At 51.6% G+C, this 26,895-nt stretch overlaps 2 protein-coding genes across 4 annotated transcripts in view; one reads left to right on the top strand and one right to left on the bottom strand.

Annotated features, from left to right (window-relative positions):
* Positions 1–26,895, bottom strand: part of MYO5B (myosin VB) — a 171,885-nt gene that overhangs the window by 142,633 nt on the left and 2,357 nt on the right. The gene's annotated exons all lie outside the window — the stretch shown is intronic.
* On the top strand, positions 16–26,895 carry ME2 (malic enzyme 2). 3 transcript variants are annotated; one of them, XM_090131514.1, is made up of 16 exons: positions 16–154; positions 3,060–3,171; positions 5,242–5,375; positions 5,464–5,613; positions 8,528–8,603; positions 10,680–10,841; positions 15,122–15,225; positions 15,318–15,427; positions 17,381–17,478; positions 17,585–17,698; positions 18,974–19,088; positions 19,869–20,011; positions 20,974–21,076; positions 22,065–22,135; positions 26,491–26,589; positions 26,670–26,895. In XM_090131514.1, exons 2-16 carry the CDS (start codon positions 3,082–3,084, stop codon positions 26,817–26,819), a joined length of 1,719 nt encoding a protein of 572 aa, XP_089987640.1. In that variant the 5' UTR covers positions 16–154; positions 3,060–3,081; the 3' UTR covers positions 26,820–26,895. The 3 variants fall into 3 exon arrangements, with proteins under 3 accessions (XP_089987640.1, XP_089987642.1, XP_089987641.1); XM_090131515.1 differs by having other exon boundaries at positions 31–207; XM_090131516.1 differs by lacking the exon at positions 22,065–22,135 and having other exon boundaries at positions 26,670–26,862.

Genomic DNA, 26,895 nt, shown 5'->3' with positions numbered 1-26,895 from the left:
CCCCGCAAAGCCCCGCCTCCCGGAAGGGCCCTCAGAGCCGCCGTTTCCCGCCCTTCATTCGGCGCCGGCCGCCGCGGCGGACGGAGCTGCGCCGCTTGCCGATCTCCACAGGGAAATAAAGGCGATTTTAAAAGCCGCCAGCGCTCCGAAAGCGGTAAAAAGGGAACGAGGGGAGAAAGGAAGAAACGGAGGATTCAGCCGGGACGGGTAGAACGCTTGGGAGGGGGAGGGGAGGAAGGAGGAACAACCCACAGCCCATCCCCCATTGGCAACCGTTGCTATTTGACATCCCGTTGGATCCTATTGGATCCTTTCGGATCCTATTGGCACGCCGTTGCATCCTCTTGGATCCCATTGGACCCTATGGGATCCCATTGGATCCCATTGAATCCCATTGAACCCCATTAAATCCCATTTGATCCCATTTGATCCCATTGGACCCCATTGCAATCCTATAAGATAACATTGCCACCCCATAGGACCCCATTGGATCCTATTGGACCCCATTAAATCCCATTGGACCCCATTGCCACCCTATAGGACCCCATTAAACTCCATTAAATCCCATTAGACCCCATTGGACCCCATTGGATCCCATTGGACCCCATTAAACCCCATTAGACCCCATTGGACCCCATTGCCACCCTATAGGACCCCATTGGACCCCATTAAATCCCATTGGCCCCCATTGAATCCTATAGGACCCCAGTGAATCCCATTGGATCCCATAAAATCCCATTGCCACCCATTGGACCCCATTGAATCCCATTGGACCCCATTGGATCCCATTGCCACCCATTTGGATCCCATTGAACCCCATTGAATCCCATTGGACCCCATTGCCACCCTATAGGACCCCATTGAATCCCATTAGACCCCATTGGACACCATTGAATCCCATTGGATCCTATTGGACCCTATTGGACCCCATAAAATTCCATTAGACCCTATTGGACCCCATTGCCACCCTATAGGATCCCATTGGACCCCATAAAATCCCATTGCCACCCTACAGGACCCCATTGCCACCCTATAGGATCCCATTGGACCCCATTGGATCCCACTGGACCCCACTGGACCCCATTGCCACCCTATAGGACCCCATTGAATCCCATTGGACCCTATTGGACCCCATAAAATCCCATTAGACCCTATTGGACCCCATTGCCACCCTATAGGACCCCATTGGATCCCATTGGACCCCATTAAATCCCATTGGACCCCATTGGACCCCATTGCCACCCTATAGGACCCCATTGGACCCCATTGAATTCCATTGGATCCTATTGGACCCCATTGGACCCCATAAAATCCCATTAGACTCTATTGGACCCCATTGCCACCCTATAAGACCCCATTGGACCCCATTGGATCCCACTGGACCCTATTGGACCCCATTGCCACCCTATAGGATCCCATTGGACCCCATAAAATCCCATTAGACCCCATTGGACCCCATTGCCACCCTATAGGATCCCATTGGACCCCATAAAATCCCATTGCCACCCTACAGGACCCCATTGCCACCCTATAGGACCCCACTGGACCCCATTGGATCCCACTGGACCCCATTGGACCCCATTGCCACCCTATAGGACCCCATTGGATCCCATTGGACCCCATAAATTCCCATTAGACCCCATTGAATCCCATTGGACCCTATTGGACCCCATAAAATCCCATTAGACCCTATTTGACCCCATTGCCACCCTATAGGACCCCATTGGATCCCATTGGACCCCATAAAATCCCATTAGACCCCATTGTCACCTTATAGGACCCCATTGGATCCTATTAGACCCCATAAAATCCCATTGGACCCCATTGCCACCCTATAGGACCCCACTGGACCCCATAAAATCCCATTAGACCCTATTGGACCCCATTGCCACCCTATAGGACACCATTGGATCCTATTGGACCCCATAAAATCCCATTGGACCCCATTGGACCCCATTGCCACCTTATAGGACCCCATTGGATCCTATTAGACCCCATTAAACCCCATTGGACCCTATAGGACCCCATTGCCACCCTATAGGACCCCATTGGACCCCATTGGATCCCATTGAATCCCATTAGACCCCATTGGACCCCATTGCCACCTTATAGGACCCCATTGGATCCTATTAGACCCCATAAAATCCCATTGGACCCCATTGCCACCTTATAGGACCCCATTGGATCCCATTGGACCCCATAAAATCCCATTAGACACCATTGGACCCCATTGTCACCCTATAGGATCCCATTGGACTCCATTAAATCCCATTGGACCCCATTGGACCCCATTACCACCCTATAGGATCCCATTGGACCCCATTAAATCCCATTGGACCCCATTGCCACCTTATAGGACCCCATTGGATCCTATTAGACCCCATAAAATCCCATTGGACCCCACTGCCACCCTATGAGACCCCATTGGATCCCATTGGACCCCATAAAATCCCATCAGGACCCTATTGGACCCCATTGCCACCCTATAGGATCCCATTGGATGCTATAGGACTCCATTGCCACCCTATAGGACCCCATTGGATCCTATTGGACCCCATTGCCACCCTATTGGACCCTATTGGACCCCATTGAATCCCATTAAACCCCACTGGACCCCATTGCCACCCTAAAAGACCCCATTGGACCCCATTAAATCCCATTGCACCCCATTGGACCCCATTGAATCCCATTGGACCCCTTTAAATCCCATAAGTCCCCACTGGACCCCATTGCCACCCTATAAGACCCCACTTGACCCCATTAAATCCCATTGGACCCCATTGCCACCCTATAGGATCCCATTGGACCCTATTGAATCCCATCAGACCCTATAGGACCCCATTAAACCCCATTAGACCCCATTGGACCCCATTGCCACCCTATAGGACCCCATTGGACCCCATTAAATCCCATTGGCCCCCATTAAATCCTATTGGACCCCATTGGACCCCACTGGATTCCATTCCCACCCCATTCCCACCCCATCCCTTCTTGGCTCCCCTAAAACCCCCTCTCTCCCCTAATTAACCCTAATTAACCCCTAATTATCCTCTTTCCAGGCCCCTGAATCCTATTAACACCATGCTGTCCCGCTTCCGCCTGACCCTACAACGCTGTGTGCACACCAGGGAGAAGGGGAAACCCCTCATGTTGAACCCCCGCACCAACAAGGTCAGTCGGCGTCTTAATTACCTCTTAATTAGTTAATTGGGGCCTCTGCTGCGGACCTTGGACCTCGTTGTGCTGTAAAACCTGTGAGATTTCAAGAAACGGCGGCCTTGGAGGACCAACAGGCGGACTTTGGTCCTCCACAGGGTGTTAAAGGTGGTGGATTTCAAGAGACGGCGGCCTTGGAGGACCAACAGGCGGACTTTGGTCCTCCACAGGGTGTTAAAGGTGGAGGGTTTCAAGGGCTAGTGCTCTTGGAGGACCAACAGGCGGACTTTGGTCCTCCACAGAGTGTTAAAAGTGGAGAATTTAAACATACGGTGCTCTTGGAGGACCAACAGGCGGACTTTGGTCCTCCACAGGGTGTAAAAGGTGGAGGGTCTCAAGACAGTGCTCTTGGAGGACTAACAGGCGGACTTTGGTCCTCCACAGGGTGTAAAAGGTGGAGGGTTTCAAGAGATAGTGCTCTTGGAGGACTAACAGGCGGACTTTGGTCCTCCACAGAGTGTTAAAGGTGAAGGTAGTGGTCTTGGAGGACCAACAGGCAGACTTTGGTCCTCCTGAGGCTGTCAAACATGGTGGATTTAAAGCGACAGCGCTCTTGGAGGACCAACAGTCGCTCCCACAAACCTTCGTCCTCCATAGGCTGTAAATCCCAGAGGATTTAAAGCGACAGCAACCCTTGGAGGACCAAGAGTCGCTCCCACAGACGTTGGTCCTCCTGAGGCTGTCAAACATGGAGGATTTAAAGCGACAGCGCCCTTGGAGGACCAACAGTCGCTCCCACAGACGTTGGTCCTCCATAGGCTGTCAAACCCACCGGATTTAAAGCGACAGCGCTCTTGGAGGACCAACAGTCGCTCCCACAAACCTTCGTCCTCCATAGGCTGTAAATCCCAGAGGATTTAAAGTGACAGCGCTCTTGGAGGACCAACAGTCGCTCCCACAAACCTTCGTCCTCCATAGGCTGTAAATCCCAGAGGATTTAAAGCGACAGCAACCCTTGGAGGACCAACAGTCGCTCCCACAGACGTTGGTCCTCCTGAGGCTGTCAAACATGGAGGATTTAAAGCGACAGCGCCCTTGGAGGACCAACAGTCGCTCCCACAGACGTTGGTCCTCCTGAGGCTGTAAATCCCAGAGGATTTAAAGCGACAGCAACCCTTGGAGGACCAAGAGTCGCTCCCACAGACGTTGGTCCTCCTGAGGCTGTCAAACATGGAGGATTTAAAGCGACAGCGCCCTTGGAGGACCAACAGTCGCTCCCACAGACGTTGGTCCTCCATAGGCTGTCAAACCCACCGGATTTAAAGCGACAGCGCTCTTGGAGGACCAACAGTCGCTCCCACAAACCTTCGTCCTCCATAGGCTGTAAATCCCAGAGGATTTAAAGTGACAGCGCTCTTGGAGGACCAACAGTCGCTCCCACAAACCTTCGTCCTCCATAGGCTGTAAATCCCAGAGGATTTAAAGCGACAGCAACCCTTGGAGGACCAACAGTCGCTCCCACAGACGTTGGTCCTCCTGAGGCTGTCAAACATGGAGGATTTAAAGCGACAGTGCCCTTGGAGGACCAACAGTCGCTCCCACAGACGTTGGTCCTTCTGAGGCTGTCAAACATGGAGGATTTAAAGCGACAGCGCTCTTGGAGGACCAACAGTCGCTCCCACAAACCTTAGTCCTCCATAGGCTGTAAATCCCAGAGGATTTAAAGCGACAGCAACCCTTGGAGGACCAACAGTCGCTCCCACAAACCTTAGTCCTCCATAGGCTGTAAATCCCAGAGGATTTAAAGCGACAGTGCCCTTGGAGGACCAACAGTCGCTCCCACAGAAGTTGGTCCTCCTGAGGCTGTCAAACATGGGGGATTTAAAGCGACAGCAACCCTTGGAGGACCAACAGACGTTGGTCCTCCTGAGGCTGTCAAACATGGAGGATTTAAAGCGACAGCAACCCTTGGAGGACCAACCCTTGCTTTTACAGACCTGAGACCTCCTCATGCTGTCCAACCCACCGGATTTAAAGCGACAGCGACCCTTGGAGGACCAACAGTCGGCTTTCTTTTTTTTCCAGGGTATGGCTTTCACCTTATTGGAACGCCAGATGTTGGGGCTTCAAGGTCTCCTTCCCCCCAAAATCGAAACCCAAGACATCCAAGCTTTACGTTTCCATAAAAACATGGCCAAGATGAGCGACCCCCTTCAAAAGTGAGCGCTGTCGACCTGTTGGTCCTCCAACAGCGGCACTTGTACACCGTGACAACCCTCTTTTTTCATGTTTGGGTGTCTTTTGAAGGTATATTTACATCATGGGGATTCAGGAAAGGAACGAGAAGCTTTTTTATCGGGTCCTCCAAGATGATATCGAGAGGTTGATGCCTGTTGTTTATACGCCTACAGTCGGACTCGCCTGTTCTCAATATGGCCATATCTTCCGCAGACCGAAGTCAGGGGTTTTTTGGGGGGGTTTCAGGGGATTTTGGGGGGTTTTTAGGGGATTATGGGGGAGTTTGGGGGGTTTTGAGGGGGTTATGGGGGATTTTGGGGGGGATTATGGGGGAATTTTGGGGTTTTGGGGGGAGGTTTGGGGGATTTTGGGGGGTTTTGAGGGGATTATGGGGGAGTTTGGGGGGTTTTGAGGGGATTATGGGGGATTTTGGGGGATTATGGGGAATTATGGGGGAAGTTTGGGGGAATTCAGGGAATTTGGGGGTTTTTGGGGAGGATTATGGGGGATTTGGGGGGGGATTTGGGGGATTTTGGGGGGTTTTGAGGGGATTATGGGGTTTTTGGGGGGATTATGGGGGTTTTGGGGGGTTTTCAGGGGATTTTGGGGGGTTTTCAGGGGATTATGGGGGAGTTTGGGGGGTTTTGAGGGGGTTATGGGGGATTTTGGGGGGATTATGGGGGAATTTTGGGGTTTTGGGGGGAAGTTTGGGGGAATTTTGGAGGTTTGGGGGGAATTTGGGGGTTTTGGGGGGGATTATGGGTTTTTTGGGGGGGATTATGGGGGATTATGTGGGGATTATAGGGGATTTCTGGGGGAAGTTTGGGGGAAATTTGGGGGATTTTGGGGAGGTTTTGGGGGAATTTGGGGGTTTTGGGGGGGTTTATGGGGGTTTTGAGGGGGTTATGGGGGATTTTGGGGAGATTATGGGGGATTTTGGGGGCGATTATGGGGGAATTTTGGGGTTTTGGGGGGAGGTTTGGGGGATTTTGGGGGGTTTCAGGGGATTATGGGGGATTTTGGGGGGTTTTGAGGGGATTATGGGGGATTTTGGGGGGATTATGGGGGAGTTTGGGGGGGATTATGGGGGAATTTTGGGCTTTTGGGGGGAGGTTTGGGGGATTTTGGGGGGTTTTGAGGGGATTATGGGGGAGTTTGGGGGTTTTGAGGGGATTATGGGGATTTTGGGGGGATTATGGGGGAGTTTGGGGGGATTATGGGGGAATTTTGGGCTTTTGGGGGGAGGTTTGGGGGAAATTGGGGGTTTTGAGGGGATTATGGGGGATTTTGGGGGGATTATGGGGGATTTGGGGGGGGATTGGGGGAATTTGGGTTTTTTTGGGGGGATTATGGGGGATTTGGGGGGGGATTTGGGGGAATTTGGGGGATTTTGGGAGTGATTATGGGGATATTGGGGGGGTTATGGGGTTTTTGAGTGGGATTATGGGGGATTTTGGGGGCCATTATGGGGGATTTTGGGAGGAATTGGGAGAATTTGGGGAAAGTTTCGGGGAATTTGGGGGTTTTGGGGGATTTTGGGGTATTATGGGGATTTTGGGGGGGATTATGTGGGAATTATGGGGGATTTGGGGAGGGTTATGGGGGTTTTGGGGTGGATTTGGGGGGCATTGGTGGAATTTTGGGGGTTTTGGGAGGAAGTTTGGGGGAATTTGGGTTTTTTTAGGGGGTTTTGGGGGGGAATTTGGGGGATTTTGGGAGGGATTATGAGGGATTATGGGGGAATTTGGGGTTTTTGGGGAGGATTATGGGGGATTCTGAGGGGAATTTTGGGGGTTTTGGGGGAATTTGGGGGTTTTGGGGTGGACTATGGGGGATTTTGGGGGGGATTATGGGGGATTTTGGGGGGAATTGGTGGAATTTTGGGGTTTTTGGGTGGAATTATGGGGGATTTTGGGGGAGATTTGGGGGAATTTTGGGGTTTTTGGGTGAAGTTTGGGGGCATTTTGGGGGTTTTGGGGGGATTATGGGGGATTTGGGGGGAATTTGGGGGTTTTGAGGAGATTTTGAGAGGATTATGGGGGATTTTGAGAGGATTATGGGGGATTTTGAGAGGATTTTGGGGGGGATTATGGGGGAATTGTGGGGTATTTGGGGTTTTGAGTGGATTTTGGGGGGATTTGGGGGGCATTTTGGGGTTTTGAGGGGATTTTGGGGGGGATTTTGGGGGGATTATGGGGGAATTCTGGGGTTTTGGGGGGGATTATGGGGATTTTGAGGGGATTTTGTTGGATTTTGGAGGATTTTGGGGGGCATTTTTTGAGATTTTGGGGGATTTGGGTGGATTTGGGGTGGATTTGGGGGCATTTTTGTGGATTTTGTCCAATTTAGGGTTGATTTTGTCAGATTTTGGGTCAATTTTGTCAGAATTTGGGTCGATTTTGTCCAATTTTGGGTGAATTTTGTCAGAATTTGGGTCGATTTTGTCCAATTTTGGGGGAATTTTGTCGAATTTTGGGGGAATTTGATGGATTTTGGTTGGATTTTGTTGGATTTGGGGTGGATTTTTGTGGAAATTTGGGGGATTTTGAGGGATTTTGATGCATTTGGGGTGGATTTGGGGGCATTTTTGTGGATTTTGTCCAATTTAGGGTTGATTTTGTCAGATTTTGGGTCAATTTTGTCAGAATTTGGGTCGATTTTGTCCAATTTTGGGTGAATTTTGTCAGAATTTGGGTCGATTTTGTCCAATTTTGGGGGAATTTTGTCGAATTTTGGGGGAATTTGATGGATTTTGGTTGGATTTTCTTGGATTTGGGGTGGATTTTTGTGGAAATTTGGGGGATTTTGAGGGATTTTGAGGGATTTGGGGTGGATTTGGGGGCATTTTTGTGCATTTTGTCCAATTTAGGGTTGATTTTGTCAGATTTTGGGTCAATTTTGTCGAATTTGGGTCGATTTTGTCCAATTTTGGGTGAATTTTATCGAATTTTGGGGGAATTTGACAAATTTTGGTTGAATTTTGTCAAATTTTGGGGGAATTTGATGGATTTTGGTTGGATTTTGTTGGATTTGGGGTGGATTTTTGTGGAAATTTGGGGGATTTTGAGGGATTTGGGGTGGATTTGGGGGAATTATGGGATGGATTTTGTTATTTTTTCCTTATTCCTTGCAGGGGTTTATTTATTTCCATCTCAGATCGAGGTCATATCAGATCTATAGTGAATAATTGGCCAGAAAACGACGTCAAGGTGAGAGAGCTGCACTTCCAGGACCTTAAAGCATCACTTCCTCTTTAACCACAAGCAATTTCCCCCTTCCCTTTTCCCATTTCCTTTCCCTTTTCCCTTCCTTTTCCCCTTTCCCATTTCCTTTCCCCCTTTTCCTTTTCCTTTTTCACTTTTCCCTGCCCTTTTCCCATTCCCTTCTGTTTTCCTTTTCCCTCTTCCTTTTCCTTTTCCCTTTCCCCTTTCCTTTTCCCTTTTTCCCTTCCCCTTTTCCTTCCCCTTTCCCTTTTCCCCCTTCCCATCCCCATTTCCATTTCCCCTTTTCCTTTTTTCTTTCCCTTTCCCTTTTCTCCTTCCCATTTCCCTTTCCTATTTCCCTTTTCCTTTTTCCACTTCCTTTCCCCCTTCTCCTTTTTCCCCTTCCCCTTTCCTATTCCTTCCCCCCTTTCCCCCTTTCCCTTCCCCATTTCCCATTCCCTTTTCCCATTTCCTTTCCCCTTTCCCTTCCCTATTTCCTTTCCCTTTCCCCTTCCCCTTTTCCTTTCCCATTTCTTCTCCCCCTTCCCCCTTTTCCTTCCCCATTTCCCATTTCCTTCCCCCCTTTTCCCTTCCCCTTTCCCTTCCCCATTTCCTTTCCCCTTCCCCTTCCCCTTTCCTTCCCCTCTCCCATTTCCTTCTCCCCTTTCCCCTTTCCCTTCCCCATTTCCTTTCCCATTTCCTTCCCCCCTTTCCCTTCCCCCTTTCCTTTCCCATTTCCTTCCCCCCTTTCCCTTCCCCTTTCCCATTTCCCATTTCCTTCCCCCCTTTCTCTTCCCCTTTCCCTTCCCCATTTCCTTTCCCATTTCCTTCCCCCCTTTCCCTTCTCCATTTCCTTTCCCCTTTCTCTTCCCCTTTTCCTTCCCCATTTCCTTCCCCCCTTTCCCCTTTTCCTTTCCCATTTCCCATTTCCTTTCCCCCTTTCCCTTCCCCTTTCCCTTCCCCTTTTCCTTTCCCATTTCCTTTCCCATTTCCTTCTCCCCTTTCCCTTCCCCTTTCCCATTTCCCATTTCCTTCCCCCCTTTCCCTTCCCCATTTCCTTTCCCATTTCCTTCCCCCCTTTCCCTTCCCCCTTTTCCTTCCCCATTTCCTTCCCCCCTTTCCCCTTTCCCTTCCCCATTTCCCATTTCCTTCCCCCCTTTCCCTTCCCCATTTCCTTTCCCATTTCCTTCCCCCCTTTCCCTTCCCCATTTCCTTTCCCCTTTCTCTTCCCCTTTTCCTTCCCCATTTCCTTCCCCCCTTTCCCCTTTTCCTTTCCCATTTCCCCTTCCCCTTCCCCTTTCCCTTCCCCTTTTCCTTCCCCATTTCCTTCCCCCCTTTCCCTTCCCCATTTCCTTTCCCCTTTCCCTTCCCCTTTTCCTTCCCCATTTCCTTCCCCCCTTTCCCTTCCCCATTTCCTTTCCCCTTTCTCTTCCCCTTTTCCTTCCCCATTTCCTTCCCCCCTTTCCCCTTTTCCTTTCCCATTTCCCCTTCCCCTTCCCCTTTCCCTTCCCCTTTTCCTTCCCCATTTCCTTCCCCCCTTTCCCTTCCCCATTTCCTTTCCCCTTTCTCTTCCCCTTTTCCTTCCCCATTTCCTTCCCCCCTTTCCCCTTTTCCTTTCCCATTTCCCCTTCCCCTTCCCCTTTCCCTTCCCCTTTTCCTTTCGCATTTCCTTCCCCCCTTTCCCCTTTTCCTTTCCCATTTCCCATTTCCTTTCCCCCTTTCCCTTCCCCTTTCCCTTCCCCTTTTCCTTTCGCATTTCCTTCCCCCCTTTCCCCTTTTCCTTTCCCATTTCCCATTTCCTTTCCCCCTTTCCCTTCCCCTTTCCCTTCCCCATTTCCTTTCCCATTTCCTTCCCCCCTTTCCCCTTTTCCTTTCCCATTTCCCATTTCCTTCCCCCCTTTCCCTTCTCCATTTCCTTTCCCCTTTCTCTTCCCCATTTCCTTCCCCCCTTTCCCCTTTTCCTTTCCCATTTCCCCTTCCCCTTCCCCTCCCCCTCTCCCATTTCCTTCTCCCATTTCCCCCTTTCCCCTCCCCACTTCCCACTTCCCATTTCCTTTTCCTGTCTCATTTCCTCCCCCCCAGGCCGTTGTCGTCACCGACGGCGAACGCATTTTAGGACTTGGGGACCTTGGGGTTTATGGGATGGGAATCCCTGTAGGAAAACTTTGCCTTTACACCGCCTGTGCTGGGATTCACCCCCACAAATGTCTGCCTGTCTGCATCGACGTCGGTACCGACAACACCGTGAGTCCTCCCACTGCTCCTCCAAACCTCCAAAAGAACCCCAAAACCAAAAAACCCCGATTCCATCCCGCTGTTGTCCTCCTGTAGGTCCTCCAAAGCTTCTTAAACCCACCAGACCCCAAAAAAACCCCAAAACCTCCCCAAAAGCTTCGATCCCATCCCACTGTTGTCTGCCTGTTGGTCCTCCAAAGCTTCTTAAACTCACCAGACCCCAAAAAAACCCCAAAACCTCCCCAAAAAACCCCGAGCCCATCACACTTCAGTCCTCCTGTAGGTCCTCCAAACCCTCTTAAACCCACCAGACCCCAAAACAACCCCAAACCTCCCCAAAAAACCCCAAGCCCATCCCACTTCAGTCCTCCTGTAGGTCCTCCAGAACCTCTTCAAACCTCCTGACCCCATAAAAAAACCCTGATCCCATAAAAAACCCCGATTCCATCCCGCTGTTGTCCTCCTGTAGGTCCTCCAGAACCTCTTCAAACCTCCTGACCCTAAAAAACCCCCAGATCCCATAAAAAACCCCGATTCCATCCCACTGTTGTCTGCCTGTAGGTCCTCCAAACCCTCTTAAACCCTCCAGACCCCCAAAAAACCCCGATCCCATCCCACTTCAGTCCTCCTGTAGGTCCTCCAAACCCTCTTAAACCCTCCAGACCCCCCCAAATCCCCGATCCCATCCCACTTTAGTCCTCCTGTAGGTCCTCCAAACCCTCTTAAACCCTCCAGACCCCCCCAAATCCCCGATCCCATCCCACTTTAGTCCTCCTGTAGGTCCTCCAAACCCTCTTAAACCCTCCAGACCCCCCCAAAACCCCGATCCCATCCCACTTTAGTCCTCCTGTAGGTCCTCCAAACCCTCTTAAACCCTCCAGACCCCCAAAAAACCCCAATCCCATCCCACTTTAGTCCTCCTGTAGGTCCTCCAAACCCTCTTAAACCCTCCAGACCCCCAAAAAACCCCGATCCCATCCCACTGTAGTCCTCCTGTAGGTCCTCCAGAACCTCTTCAAACCTCCTGACCCCATAAAAACCCCCAGACCCCATAAAAAACCCCGATTCCATCCCACTGTTGTCCTCCTGTAGGTCCTCCAGAACCTCTTCAAACCTCCTGACCCCATAAAAACCGCCAGACCCCATAAAAAACCCCGATCCCATCCCACTGTTGTTCTCCTGTAGGTCCTCCAAAGCTTCTTAAACCCACCAGACCCCCAAAAAACCCCAGACCTCATAAAAAACCCCAATTCCATCCCACTGTTGACTGCCTGTAGGTCCTCCAAACCCTCTTAAACCCACCAGACCCCCCAAAAAACCCCAGACCCCATAAAAAACCCCGATCCCATCCCACTTTAGTCCTCCTGTAGGTCCTCCAGAACCTCTTCAAACCTCCTGACCCCATAAAAGCCCCAAATCCCATAAAAAAACCCCAATCCCATCCCACTTTAGTCTTCCTGTAGGTCCTCCAAACCCTCTTAAACCCTCCAGACCCCCAAAAAACCCCGATCCCATCCCACTGTAGTCCTCCTGTAGCTCCTCCAAACCCTCTTAAACCCTCCAGACCCCCCCAAATCCCCGATCCCATCCCACTTTAGTCCTCCTGTAGGTCCTCCAAACCCTCTTAAACCCTCCAGACCCCCCCAAAACCCCGATCCCATCCCACTTTAGTCCTCCTGTAGGTCCTCCAAACCCTCTTAAACCCTCCAGACCCCCAAAAAACCCCGATCCCATCCCACTTTAGTCCTCCTGTAGGTCCTCCAAACCCTCTTAAACCCTCCAGACCCCCAAAAAACCCCGATCCCATCCCACTTTAGTCCTCCTGTAGGTCCTCCAAACCCTCTTAAACCCTCCAGACCCCCAAAAAACCCCGATCCCATCCCACTGTAGTCCTCCTGTAGGTCCTCCAGAACCTCTTCAAACCTCCTGACCCCATAAAAACCCCCAGACCCCATAAAAAACCCCGATTCCATCCCACTGTTGTCCTCCTGTAGGTCCTCCAGAACCTCTTCAAACCTCCTGACCCCCAAAAAAACCCCAGACCCCATAAAAAACCCCGATTCCATCCCACTGTTGTCCTCCTGTAGGTCCTCCAAACCCTCTTAAACCCTCCAGACCCCCAAAAAACCCCAGACCCCATAAGAAACCCCGATTCCATCCCACTTCATTCCTCCTGTAGGTCCTCCAGAACCTCTTCAAACCTCCTGACCCCATAAAAACCGCCAGACCCCATAAAAAACCCCGATCCCATCCTGCTGTAGTCCTCCTGTAGGTCCTCCAAACCCTCTTAAACCCACCAGACCCCAAAAAAACCCCAGACCCCATAAAAAACCCCGATCCCATCCCACTTTAGTCCTCCTGTAGGTCCTCCAAACCCTCTTAAACCCTCCAGACCCCCAAAAAACCCCGAGCCCATCCCACTTTAGTCCTCCTGTAGGTCCTCCAAACCCTCTTAAACCCTCCAGACCCCCAAAAAACCCCGATCCCATCCCACTGTAGTCCTCCTGTAGGTCCTCCAGAACCTCTTCAAACCTCCTGACCCCATAAAAACCCCCAGACCCCATAAAAAACCCCGATTCCATCCCACTGTTGTCCTCCTGTAGGTCCTCCAGAACCTCTTCAAACCTCCTGACCCCCAAAAAAACCCCAGACCCCATAAAAAACCCCGATTCCATCCCACTGTTGTCCTCCTGTAGGTCCTCCAAACCCTCTTAAACCCTCCAGACCCCCAAAAAACCCCAGACCCCATAAGAAACCCCGATTCCATCCCACTTCATTCCTCCTGTAGGTCCTCCAGAACCTCTTCAAACCTCCTGACCCCATAAAAACCGCCAGACCCCATAAAAAACCCCGATCCCATCCTGCTGTAGTCCTCCTGTAGGTCCTCCAAACCCTCTTAAACCCACCAGACCCCAAAAAAACCCCAGACCCCATAAAAAACCCCGATCCCATCCCACTTTAGTCCTCCTGTAGGTCCTCCAAACCCTCTTAAACCCTCCAGACCCCCAAAAAACCCCGAGCCCATCCCACTTTAGTCCTCCTGTAGGTCCTCCAAACCCTCTTAAACCCTCCAGACCGCCAAAAAACCCCGATCCCATCCCACTGTAGTCCTCCTGTAGGTCCTCCAGAACCTCTTCAAACCTCCTGACCCCATAAAAACCCCCAGACCCCATAAAAAACCCCGATTCCATCCCACTGTAGTCCTCCTGTAGGTCCTCCAGAACCTCTTCAAACCTCCTGACCCCATAAAAACCCCCAGACCCCATAAAAAACCCCGATTCCATCCCACTGTTGTCCTCCTGTAGGTCCTCCAGAACCTCTTCAAACCTCCTGACCCCCAAAAAAACCCCAGACCCCATAAAAAACCCCGATTCCATCCCACTGTTGTCCTCCTGTAGGTCCTCCAAACCCTCTTAAACCCTCCAGACCCCCAAAAAACCCCGATCCCATCCCACTTCAGTCCTCCTGTAGGTCCTCCAAACCCTCTTAAACCCTCAGACCTCCCCAAAAAAACCCCACACCCCCTAAAAAACCCCTTTCCCACCCCCCTTTGCCCCCCCAAAGCCTCTTAAAGGAGCCCCACGTCAACAATCCTAATCCCATTCTGCTGTAATCCACCTGTAGATCCTCCAAAGTCTCAGAAACCTCCAAACCTCACAAAAAACCCCGATCCCACCCTACTGTTGTTTGCTTGTAGGTCCTCCAAACCCTCTTAAACCCTCCAGACCCCCAAAAAACCCCGAGCCCATCCCACTGTAGTCCTCCTGTAGGTCCTCCAAACCCTCTTAAACCCTCCAGACCCCCAAAAAACCCCGATCCCATCCCACTTTAGTCCTCCTGTAGGTCCTCCAAACCCTCTTAAACCCTCCAGACCCCCAAAAAACCCCGATCCCATCCCACTTTAGTCCTCCTGTAGGTCCTCCAAACCCTCTTAAACCCTCCAGACCCCCAAAAAACCCCGAGCCCATCCCACTGTAGTCCTCCTGTAGGTCCTCCAAACCCTCTTAAACCCTCCAGACCCCCAAAAAACCCCGAGCCCATCCCACTGTAGTCCTCCTGTAGGTCCTCCAAACCCTCTTAAACCCTCCAGACCCCCAAAAAACCCCGATCCCATCCCACTTTAGTCCTCCTGTAGGTCCTCCAAACCCTCTTAAACCCTCCAGACCCCCAAAAAACCCCGATCCCATCCCACTCTTGTCCTCCTGTAGGTCCTCCAAACCCTCTAAAACCCTCAGACCCCCCCAAAAAAACCCCACACCCCCTAAAAAACCCCTTTCCCACCCCCCCAGAACCTCTTAAAGGACCCGTTTTATATGGGCCTGTACCAAAAACGCGACCGCTCTCCGGCCTACGACGAACTGATCGACGAATTCATGGAGGCCATCACAGACAGGTACAGCAACCCCTTTAAGAACACCCTGACAGCTTCCCTGTCCCCCTCTGTCCCCCCTTCCAAACGTGGCCGACTGTTTCTGTCCTCCTTAGATACGGCCAGAACACCTTGATTCAATTTGAGGATTTTGGAAACCACAACGCTTTCCGTTTCCTCCGGAAGTACAGGGAGAAATATTGTACCTTTAATGATGACATTCAAGGTGGGTTCTGGGGGGTCCTCAGTCCTCCAACGGGGGTTCTTGGGTCCTCCAAGGGCTCGTGGGTACTGCAGGGGGTGTTGAGTCCTCCTCCGGGTCCTCCAGTGGGTGTTGAGTTCTCGGAGGGGTGTTGAGTCCTCCTAGGGGTCCTCCAGTGGGTGTTGAGTTCTCTGAGGGGTGTTGAGTCCTCCTAGGGGTCCTCCAAGGGGTGCTGAGTTCTCCAGTAGGTGTTGAGTCCTCCTAGGAGTCCTCCAGTGGTGTTGAGTCCTCCTAGGAGTCCTCCAGTGGGTGTTGAGTTCTCCAATAGGTGTTGAGTCCTTCTAGGAGTCCTCCAGTGGTGTTGAGTCCTCCTAGGGGTCCTCCAAGGGGGGTTGAGTGCTCTGAGGGGTTTGAGTCCTCCTAGGAGTCCTCCAAGGGTTGTTGAGTCTTTCTTGGGGTCCTCCAAGGGGTGTTGAACTCTCCAATGGGTGTTGAGTCCTCCTAGGGGTCCTCCAAGGGGTGTTGAGTGCTCTGAAGGGTGTTGAGTTCTCCTAGGAGTCCTCCAAGGGGTGTTGAGTCCTCCTAGGGGTCCTCCAAGGGGTGTTGAGTTCTCTGAGGGGTGTTGAGCCCTCCTAGGAGTCCTCCAATGGGTGTTGAGTCCTCCTAGGGGTCCTCCAAGGGGTGTTGAGTTCTCCAATGGGTGTTGAGTCTTCCTCTGGGTCCTCCAAGGGAGGCTGAGTCCTCCAGTGTCTGTTGAGTCCTCCCGTGTATGTTGTTGAGTCCTCCAGTGTCCTTTGAGTCCTCCCACGGGTGTTGTTGAGTCCTCCAATGTCTGTAGAGTCCTCCTATGGGTGTCGCTGAGTCCTCCAGTGTCCTTTGAGTCCTCCTACGTGTGTTGTTGAGTCCTCCAAAGTCTCTTAAGTCCTCCTATGGGTGTCGCTGAGTCCTCCAGTGTCCTTTGAGTCCTCCTACGTGTGTTGTTGAGTCCTCCAATGTCTGTAGAGTCCACTTATGAGTGTCGCTGAGTCCTCCAGTGTCCTTTTGAGTCCTCCTAGGGCTGTTATTGAGTCCTCCAACGGGCGTTGTTGAGTCCTCCAATGCCTGTAGAGTCCTCCTATGGGTGTCGCTGAGTCCTCCAGTGTCCTTTGAGTCCTCCTACGTGTGTTGTTGAGTCCTCCAATGTCTGTTGAGTCCTCCTACGTGTGTTGTTGAGTCCTCCAATGCCTGTAGAGTCCACTTACAAGTATCCCTGAGTCCTCCAGCGTCCTTTTGAGTCCTCCTAGGGCTGTTATTGAGTCCTCCAACGGGCGTTGTTGAGTCCTCCAATGCCTGTAGAGTCCTCCTATGGGTGTCGCTGAGTCCTCCAGTGTCCTTTGAGTCCTCCTACGTGTGTTGTTGAGTCCTCCAATGTCTGTTGAGTCCTCCTACGTGTGTTGTTGAGTCCTCCAATGCCTGTAGAGTCCACTTACAAGTATCCCTGAGTCCTCCAGCGTCCTTTTGAGTCCTCCTAGGGCTGTTATTGAGTCCTCCAACAGGCGTCGCTGAGTCCTCCAGCGTCCTTTGAGTCCTCCTACATGTGTTGTTGAGTCCTCCCACGGGTGTTGTTGAGTCCTCCAATGTCTGTTGAGTCCTCCTACGTGTGTTGTTGAGTCCTCCAATGCCTGTAGAGTCCACTTACGAGTATCCCTGAGTCCTCTAGTGTCCTTTTGAGTCCTCCTAGGGCTGTTATTGAGTCCTCCAACGGGCGTCGCTGAGTCCTCCAATGCCTGTAGAGTCCTCCTATGGGTGTCGCTGAGTCCTCCAGTGTCCTTTTGATTCCTCCCACGTGTGTTGTTGAGTCCTCCAATGGCTGTAGAGTCCACTTACGAGTATCCCTGAGTCCTCCAGTGTCCTTTTGAGTCCTCCGCCGGGTGTTGTCGAGTCCTCCAGCACCAGACGAGTCCTCCAACAACCATCCCAGTCCTCCTGTCATCCCAGGTACCGCCGCCGTCGCCTTGGCAGGTCTTTTAGCAGCCCAGAAAACAACGGGAAAACCTTTAACAGAACACCAACTTTTATTTCTCGGGGCCGGAGAGGTGAGATCCGATTGTACCAATCATTTGAGATGCACGTAGAGGGTTGTCAAGTCCTCCAAGGAATGGCGACGGGGTGAAAAATCGGGTTGTTTTCACCCCCCACCAGGCAGCGTTGGGGATTGCAAACCTCATTGTTATGGCCATGGTGGAGAACGGGGTTCAAATCGACGAGGCGCGTCGGAGGATTTGGATGTATGACAAGCACGGGTTGGTCCTCCAGGTACAACCATCCCGAAACAACACCTTGATTCATCCTATGGCGGGGTGGAGGGGGGTCTTTGAGGCTTTCTGGGGGTGTTGAGTCGTCCTGTGGGTGTTGAGTCGTCCTGTGGGGTCTTTGAGGCTTTCTGGGGGTGTTGAGTCGTCCTGTGGGTGTTGAGTCCTCCTATGGGGGTTGTTGAGTCCTCCTATGGGTGTTGAGTCCTCCTATGCGGGTCATTGGATCCTCCTATGGGTGTTGAGTCCTCCAGCGGGGGTCGTTGGGTCCTCCAACGGGTTTTGAGTCCTCCTATGGGGGTTGTTGAGTCCTCCTATGGGTGTTGAGTCCTCCTATGCGGGTCATTGGATCCTCCTATGGGTGTTGAGTCCTCCAGCGGGGGTCGTTGGGTCCTCCAACGGGTTTTGAGTCCTCCTATGGGGGTTGTTGAGTCCTCCTATGGGTGTTGAGTCCTCCTATGCGGGTCATTGGATCCTCCTATGGGTGTTGAGTCCTCCAGCGGGGGTCGTTGGGTCCTCCAACGGGTTTTGAGTCCTCCTATGGGGGTTGTTGAGTCCTCCTATGGGTGTTGAGTCCTCCTATGCGGGTCATTGGATCCTCCTATGGGTGTTGAGTCCTCCAGCGGGGGTCGTTGGGTCCTCCAACAGGTGTTGAGTCCTCCTATGGGGGTCGTTCGGTCCTCCAACGGGTTTTGAGTCCTCCTATGGGGGTCAGTGGGTCCTCCAAGGGGGTTTGGAGTCCTCCTATGGGTGTTGAGTCCTCCTATGGGGGTCGTTGAGTCCTCCAACGGGTTTTGAGTCCTCCTATGGGGGTCGTTGGGTCCTCCTGTGGGTGTTGAGTTGTTCTATGGGAGTTGTTGGGTCCTCCAACGGGTTTTGAGTCCTCCTATGGGGGTCGTTGGGTCCTCCTGTGGGTGTTGAGTTGTTCTATGGGAGTTGTTGGGTCCTCCAACGGGTTTTGAGTCCTCCTATGGGGGTTGTTGGGTCCTCCTGTGGGTGTTGAGTTGTTCTATGGGAGTTGTTGGGTCCTCCTATGGCTGTTGAGTCCTCCTATGGGGGTTGTTGGGTCCTCCTGTGGGTGTTGAGTTGTTCTATGGGGGTTGTTGGTCCTCCTATGGGTGTTGAGTCCTCTTATGGGGGTTGTTGGGTCCTCCTGTGGGTGTTGAGTTGTTCTATGGGGGTTGTTGGTCCTCCTATGGGTGTTGAATCCTCCTATGGGTGTCGCTGAGTCCTCCAACACCTCCGGAAGTCCTCCAACCCCCCGTCTTTCCCCTGACAGGGTAGAAAAGAGAAAGTGGATTCCAACCAGGAACCGTTTGCACACCCACCTCCAGGCTCCATCCCCCAGACCTTCGAGGAGGCTGTGACGTCACTCAGGCCCTCGGCTATCATTGGTCAGTCGCTTGTCACCTTCCCAAGGTGGGGTTGTTGGTCCCCCTTGTTTTGGGGGGGTCCTGGGGGCACTGACTGTTCCCTACCCCCGATTGTTTCTCAGTCCTCCGCTGGAGGACTGCTTTTTTTCTGCTCTCTTTGGCCTCCGATTGTTTCTCGGTCCTCCACTGGAGGACTTTTGCTCAGTCCTCCAGTGGAGGACTGTCTCTTTGGGCTCTGATTGTTCCTCAGTCCTCCACTGGAGGACTGTTTCTCCACCCCCATTGGACGACTGTTCCCTCCACCCCCATTGGTTGATGATTCCTCCACTCCCATTGGACGACCGTTCCCTCCACCCCCATTGGTCGATGATTCCTCCACCCCCATTGGTTGACGATTCCTCCACCCCTATTGGACGACTGTTCCCTTCACCCCCATTGGTTGATGATTCGTCCACTCCCATTGGACGACTGTTCCCTCCACCCCCATTGGACGACTGTTCCCTCCACCCCCATTGGTTGAAGATTCCTCCACCCCTATTGGACGACTGTTCCCTTCACCCCCATTGGTTGATGATTCGTCCACCCCCATTGGTCGATGATTCCTCCACCCCCATTGGTTGACTGTTCCCTCCACTCCCATTGGACGACTGTTCCCTCCACCCCCATTGGACGACTGTTCCCTCCACCCCCATTGGACGACTGTTAGCTCCACCCCCATTGGTCGATGATTCCTCCACCCCCATTGGACGACCGTTCCCTCCATCCTCATTGGTTGACAGTTCCCCCCCCACCCCCCTCCAGGTGTAGCAGGCGCCGGCAGACTCTTCACTCCTTCAGTCCTCCGCAAGATGGCCGCCATCAACGACCGTCCAATCATCTTCGCCCTCAGCAACCCCACAGCCAAAGCTGAGTGTACAGCCGAAGAGGCCTACACCCTAACAGAGGTAAACCCTCCACATTTTCGGGCTGTTTTTTGGCCTCTGGGAGGACTTGCAGGGTGTTGGAGGTCCTCCAGCAAGTCCTCCAACTACCCTAGGAGGACTTTTGGGGTGTTGGAGGACCTCCAAGAGACCTTTTGGGGTGTTGAAGGTCCTCCAAGAGACCTTTTGGGGTGTTGGAGGTCCTCCAGCAAGTCCTCCAGCTACAACAGGAGGACTTATGGGGTGTTGGAGGACCTCCAAGACGACTTTTGGAGTGTTAAAGGTCCTCCAAGAGACCTTTTGGGGTGTTGGAGGTCCTCCAGCAAGTCCTCCAGCTACAACAGGAAGACTTATGGGGTGTTGGAGGACCTCCAAGAAACCTTTTGGGGTCTTGGAGGTCCTCCAAGGTTTCTTATAGGGTCTTTTAGGGTCTTTTAGGACCTTTTAGGATCTTTTAGGGTCTTGTAGGGTCTTGTAGGGTCTTGTAGGGTCTTTTAGGGTGTTGGAGGACCTCCAAGATGGTTTTTGGGGTCTTGGAGGTCCTCCAAGGTTTCTTATAGGGTCTTTTAGGATCTTTTAGGGTTTTTTAGGGTCTTTGGGGTCTTTTAGGGTCTTTGGGGTCTTGGTGGTCCTCCAAGATTTCTTTTAGGGTCTTTTAGGATCTTTTAGGATCTTTTAGGGTCTTTTAGGGTCTTTTAGGGTCTTTCAGGTTCTTTTAGGATCTTTTAGGATCTTTTAGGGTCTTTCAGGTTCTTTTAGGTTCTTTTAGGGTCTTTTAGGATCTTTCAGGTTCTTTTAGGATCTTTCAGGTTCTTTTAGGGTCTTTTAGGATCTTTCAGGTTCTTTTAGGATCTTTCAGAACCTTTTAGGATCTCCGCAACCCCGGCGTTTTTTGAGCATCTCCCGAAACCCCAAATGCATTTTATAGGATTTTCCACCTCCCCCTCATCCCCCAACCCTATAAAATCCCCTATAAATGTTTATAGGGTCGCTGTCTGTTCGCCAGCGGAAGCCCCTTCGACGTCGTGACCCTAAAAGACGGACGAACTTTTCAAGCGGGTCAAGGAAACAACGCTTACATTTTCCCAGGTTTTATGGGATTTTTGTAGGGTTTTTGTAGGATTTTGGAGGATTTCAGGGGAAATGGAAACCCTATAAGGGTTGAATGGGGTTTATGGGGTCAGGAAGGGGGTTTATAGGGTTTTTTTTTATGGGGTTTTTTGTAGGGGTGGTGACAGCGGTTATAATGGGGGATTCTGGTTCTTATGGGGTTTTCATGGGGTTTTTATGGGGTTTTATGGGATTTTATGGGATTTTATGGGGTTTTAGGGGATTTTATGGGATTTTAGGGGATTTTAGGGGATTTTATGGGGTTTTAGGGGATTTTATGGGATTTTATGGGGTTTGAGGGGGAAAGAAAACCCTATAAGGGATGAATGGGGTTTATGGGGTCAGGAAGGGGGTTTATAGGGTTTTTTTTATGGGGTTTTTTCTAGGGGTGGCGACGGAGGTTATAATGGGGGATTCTGGTTCTTATGGGGTTTTTATGGGGTTTTTATGGGGATTTAGGGGATTTTATGGGGTTTTAAGGGATTTTATGGGATTTTAGGGGATTTTATGGGATTTTATGGGATTTTAGGGGATTTTAGGGGATTTTATGGGGTTTGAGGGGGAAAGAAAACCCTATAAGGGATGAATGGGGTTTATGGGGTCAGGAAGAGGGTTTATAGGGTTTTTTTTAATGGGGTTTTTTGTAGGGGTGGCGTCGGAGGTTATAATGGGGGATTCTGGTTCTTATGGGGTTTTTATGGGGTTTTAGGGGATTTTATGGGGTTTTAGGGGATTTTAGGGGATTTTATGGGATTTTATGGGGTTTTATGGGGTTTTATGGGATTTTATGGGATTTTAGGGGATTTTATGGGTTTTTATGGGATTTTATGGGATTTTATGGGATTTTAGGGGATTTTAGGGGATTTTATGGGGTTTGAGGGGGAAAGAAAACCCTATAAGGGATGAATGGGGTTTCTGGGGTCAGGAAGGGGGTTTATAGGGTTTTTTTTTATGGGGTTTTTTCTAGGGGTGGCGTTGGCAGTGATTTTAAGCGGCGTCAGGCACATCAGCGATCGGGTTTTTTTGGAGGCGGCCAAGGTGGGTTTTATGGGGTTTTTTATGGGGTTTTTTATGGGGTTTTGGGGTTTATGGGGTCTTATGGGGTTCTATGGGGGATTATGGACTTGATTTTATGGGGTTTCTGGGGTTTTATGTGGTTTATGGGGTCCTATGGGATCTTATGGGGGGTTATGGGGTTTTATGGGGTCTTATGTGGTTCTATGGGGTTCTATGGGGTTCTATGGGGTTTTATGGGGTTTTTTATGGGGTTTTTTATTGGGTTTTGGGGTTTATGGGGTCTTATGGGGTCCTATGGGGGATTATGGAGTTGATTTTATGGGGTTTCTGGGGTTTTATGGGGTCTTATGGGGTTTTATGGGGTTTTATGGGGTCTTATGGGGTCTTATGTGGTTCTATGGGGTTCTATGGGGTTCTATGGGGTTTTATGGGGTTTTTTATGGGGTTTTTTATAGGGTTTTGGGGTTTATGGGGTCTTATGGGGTCCTATGGGGGATTATGGAGTTGATTTTATGGGGTTTCTGGGGTTTTATGGGGTTTTATGGGGTCTTATGGGGGGTTATGGGGTTTTATGGGGTTTTTTATGGGGTTTTATGGGGTTCTATGGGGTTTTATGGCGTTTTTTATGGGGTTTTTTATGGGGTTTGGGGGTTTATGGGGTCCTATGGGGTCTTTTGGGGGGTTATGGGGTTTTATGGGGTCTTATGTGGTTCTATGGGGTTTTATGGGGTTCTATGGGGTTTTATGGGGTTTTTTATGGGGTTTTTTATGGGGTTTGGGGGTTTATGGGGTCTTATGGGGTCTTATGGGGGATTATGGAGTTGATTTTATGGGGTTTCTGGGGTTTTATGGGGTTTTATGGGGTTCTGTGGGGTTTTATGGGGTTTTTTATGGGTTTTTTTATGGGGTTTTGGGGTTTCTGGGGTCTTATGGGGTCCTATGGGGGATTATGGACTTGATTTTATGGGGTTTCTGGGGTTTTATGAGGTTTCTGGGGTTTTGTGGGGTTTTATGGGGTTTTATGGGGTTTTATGGGGTCTTATGGGGTTTTTTATGGGGTTTTATGGGGTCTTATGGGGTTTAATGGGGTTCTATGGGGTTCTATGGGGTTTTATGGGGTTTTATGGGGTCCTATGGGATTTTATGGGGTTCTATGGGGTTCTATTGGTTTCTATGGGGTTTTATGGGGTTCTATGGGGCTCTATGGGTGCCAATGGGTGCCATGGGTGCCATTGAGTTCTATGGGTGCCAATGGGTCCCAGTGGGTTCTATGGGTGCCATTGGGTTCTATGGGTGCCACTGAGCTCCATTGAGTTGTATGGGGGCTAATGGATCTTAATGGGTTCTATGGGTGCCAATGGGTGCCATTGGGTTCTATGGGTGCCAATGGGTTGTATGGGTGCCAATGGGTGCCATTGGGTTCTATGGGTGCCAATGGGTGCCATTGGGTTCTATGGGTGCCATTGGGTTGTATGGGTGCCAATGGGTGCCAGTGGGTTCTATGGGTGCCATTGGGTTCTATGGGTGCCAATGGGTGCCATTGGGTTCTATGGGTGCCAGTGCGTCTCAATGGGTGCCAACGGGTTCTATGGGTGCCAATGGGTCCCATTGAGTCCCACTGACTTCTATGGGTGCCAATGGGTCTCAGTGGGTCTCGATGGGTGCCATTGGGTTCTATGGGTGCCAGTGAGTCTCAGTGGGTGCCAATGGGTCTCACTGGGTTCTATGGGTGCCAATGGGTGCCAATGGGTCCCATGGAGTTCTATGGGTGCCAATGGCTCTCAGTGGGTTCTATGGGTGCCAATGGGTGCCAGTGGGTCTCACTGGGTTCTATGGGTGCCACTGAGCTCCATTGAGTTGTATGGGTGCCAATGGGTGCTAATGGGTTCTACGGGTGCCAATGGGTGCCATTGGGTTCTATGGGTGCCATTGGGTTGTATGGGTGCCAATGGGTGCCAGTGGGTTCTATGGGTGCCATTGGGTTCTATGGGTGCCAATGGGTGCCATTGGGTTCTATGGGTGCCATTGGGTTCTATGGGTGCCAATGGGTGCCATTGGGTTCTATGGGTGCCATTGGGTTCTATGGGTGCCAATGGGTCCCAGTGGGTTCTATGGGTGCCATTGGGTTCTATGGGTGCCATTGAGTCCCACTGGGTTCTATGGGTGCCAATGGGTGCCAGTGGGTCTCAGTGGGTTCTATGGGTGCCAATGGGTCTCAATGGGTGCCAGTGGGTCTCAGTGGGTTCTATGGGTGCCAGTGGGTCCCGTTGAGTCCCACTGACTTCTATGGGTGCCAGTGGGCCTCAATGGGTGCCAATGGGTCTCCATGGGTTCTATGGGTGCCAATGGGTCCCACTGACTCCCACTGAGTTCTATGGGTGCCAGTGGGTCTCAATGGGTGCCAATGGGTCTCAGTGGGTTCTATGGGTGCCAGTGGGTCCCACTGACTTGTATGGGTGCCAATGGGTCCCATTGGCTTCTATGGGTTCCAGTGCGTCTCAGTGGGTCGTATGGGTGCCATTGGGTCTCAATGGGTGCCAATGGGTCTCAGTGGGTTCTATGGGTGCGAGTGGGTCTCAATGGGTTCTATGGGTGTCAATGGGTTTCAATGGGTGCCAATGGGTCTCAGTGGGTTCTATGGGTGCCAGTGGAGCTCAGTGGGTTCTATGGGTGTCAATGGGTCTCAATGGGTGCCAGTGGGTCTCAGTGGGTCTCAATGGGTCTCAACGGGTCCCATTGAATTCTATGGGTGCCAGTGGGTCTCAATGGGTGCCAATGGCTCCTATGGCTGCCAGTGGGTCTCAATGGGTTCTATGGGTGCCAATGGAGCTCAGTGGGTTCTATGGGTGTCAATGGGTTTCAATGGGTGCCAATGGGTGTCAATGGGTTCTATGGGTGCCAATGGGTCTCAGTGGGTTCTATGGGTGCCAGTGGAGCTCAGTGGGTTCTATGGGTGCCAGTGGGTCTCAATGGGTTCTATGGGTGCCAGTGGCTCTCAGTGGGTCTCAATGGGTCTCAGTGGGTTCTATGGGTGCCAATGGGTGCCAGTGGGACTCAGTGGGTTCTATGGGTGCCAATGGGTCTCAGTGGGTTCTATGGGTGTCAATGGCTCTCAGTGGGTTCTATGGGTGCCAATGGGTCTCTATGGGTGCCAGTGGGTCTCAGTGGGTCTCAATGGGTCTCAATGGGTCCCATTGAATTCTATGGCTGCCAGTGGGTCTCAATGGGTTCTATGGGTGCCAATGGGTGCCAATGGGTCCCATTGAGTTCTATGGGTGCCAGTGGCTCCCAGTGGGTTCTATGGGTGCCAATGGGTCTCTATGGGTTCTATGGGTGCCAGTGGGTCTCGATGGGTTCTATGGGTGCCAGTGGCTCTCAGTGGGTCTCAATGGGTCTCAGTGGGTCTCAATGGGTGCCAATGGGTTCTATGGGTGCCAATGGGTGCCAGTGGGACTCGGTGGGTTCTATGGGTGCCAATGGGTCTCAATGGGTGCCAATGGGTCTCACTGGGTTCTATGGTTGCCAATGGGTCCCACTGACTCCCACCGAGTTCTATGGCTGCCAGTGGGTCTCAATGGGTGCCAATGGCTCCTATGGGTGCCAATGGGACTCAGTGGGATCTATGGGTGCCGATGGGTCTCTATGGGTTCTATGGGTGCCAATGGGTCTCAGTGGGTTCTATGGGTGCCAATGGGTCCCAATGGGTCTCACTGAGTTCTATGGGTGCCAGTGGGTCTCACTGGGTTCTATGGGTGCCAGTGAGTCCCATTGAGTTGTATGGGTGCTAATGGGTCCTAATGGGTTCTATGGGTGCCAATGGGTGCCATTGGGTTCTATGGGTGCCATTGAGTCCCACTGGGTTCTATGGGTGCCAATGGGTGCCAGTGGCTCTCAATGGGTTCTATGGGTACCAATGGGTCCTATTGCGTTCTATGGGTGCCAGTGGGTCTCAATGGGTGCCAATGGCTCTCAATGGGTCCCATTGAGTTCTATGGGTGCCAACGGGTCTCTATGGGTTCTATGGGTGCCAATGGGTCTCAATGGGTCCCATTGAGTTCTATGGGTGCCAACGGGTCTCTATGGGTTCTATGGTTGCCAATGGGTCTCAGTGGGTTCTATGGGTCTCAGTGGGTCTCAATGGGTGCCAATGGGTTCTATGGGTGCCAATGGGACTCAGTGGGTTCTATGGGTGCCAGTGGGTCTCAATGGGTCTCAGTGGGTTCTATGGCTGCCAATGGGTCTCAATGGGTGCCAATGGGTCTCACTGGGTTCTATGGTTGCCAATGGGTCCCACTGACTCCCACCGAGTTCTATGGCTGCCAGTGGGTCTCACTGGGTGCCAATGGCTCCTATGGGTGCCCCATCCTCCCCCACAGGCCCTAACAGAGCAGCTCAACCCCTCAGACCTCTCGCAAGGCCGCCTTTACCCCCCTTTATCCAACATCCGCGACGTCTCCATTTCCATCGCCATCAAGGTGAGCCTTTCCCCTCCCCCTCCCCCCCCCGTTTACACACTCGTGTGACTTCACACCCACCCCAAAACCCCGAAAATAAGGTGATGGAATTCCTCTACGCCAACGGAATGGCTTTTCATTACCCGGAACCGGAAGACAAATCTATTTACGTTCGTTCCAAAGTTTGGACTTATGAATACGAATCCTTCGTTCCCGACGTTTACGATTGGCCCAAATCTGCCCTGCATTGAAAAACTCCTTTTTTCACTCCGTTTTCACACCGTTTTCACTCCGTTTTGCTGCTTTTTTTTTTTTGGGGTTTTTTTT

Source organism: Phasianus colchicus, chromosome Z (assembly GCF_987193195.1).
Source record: "Phasianus colchicus chromosome Z, bPhaCol1.hap1.1, whole genome shotgun sequence".
NCBI lineage: Eukaryota > Metazoa > Chordata > Aves > Galliformes > Phasianidae > Phasianus > Phasianus colchicus.
This window is presented reverse-complemented; position numbering and strand designations above follow the sequence as displayed.

Bases quoted from the DNA above. Each gene is read 5' to 3' on its own strand.
- ME2 (XM_090131514.1), top strand. From the start codon at position 3,082: ATGCTGTCCCGCTTCCGCCTGACCCTACAACGCTGTGTGCACACCAGG. The intron at 5,376-5,463 runs GTGAGCGCTGTC...TGTCTTTTGAAG, and splicing joins ATGAGCGACCCCCTTCAAAA to GTATATTTACATCATGGGGA. The intron at 22,136-26,490 runs GTGGGTTTTATG...CCTCCCCCACAG, and splicing joins TTTTTTTGGAGGCGGCCAAG to GCCCTAACAGAGCAGCTCAA.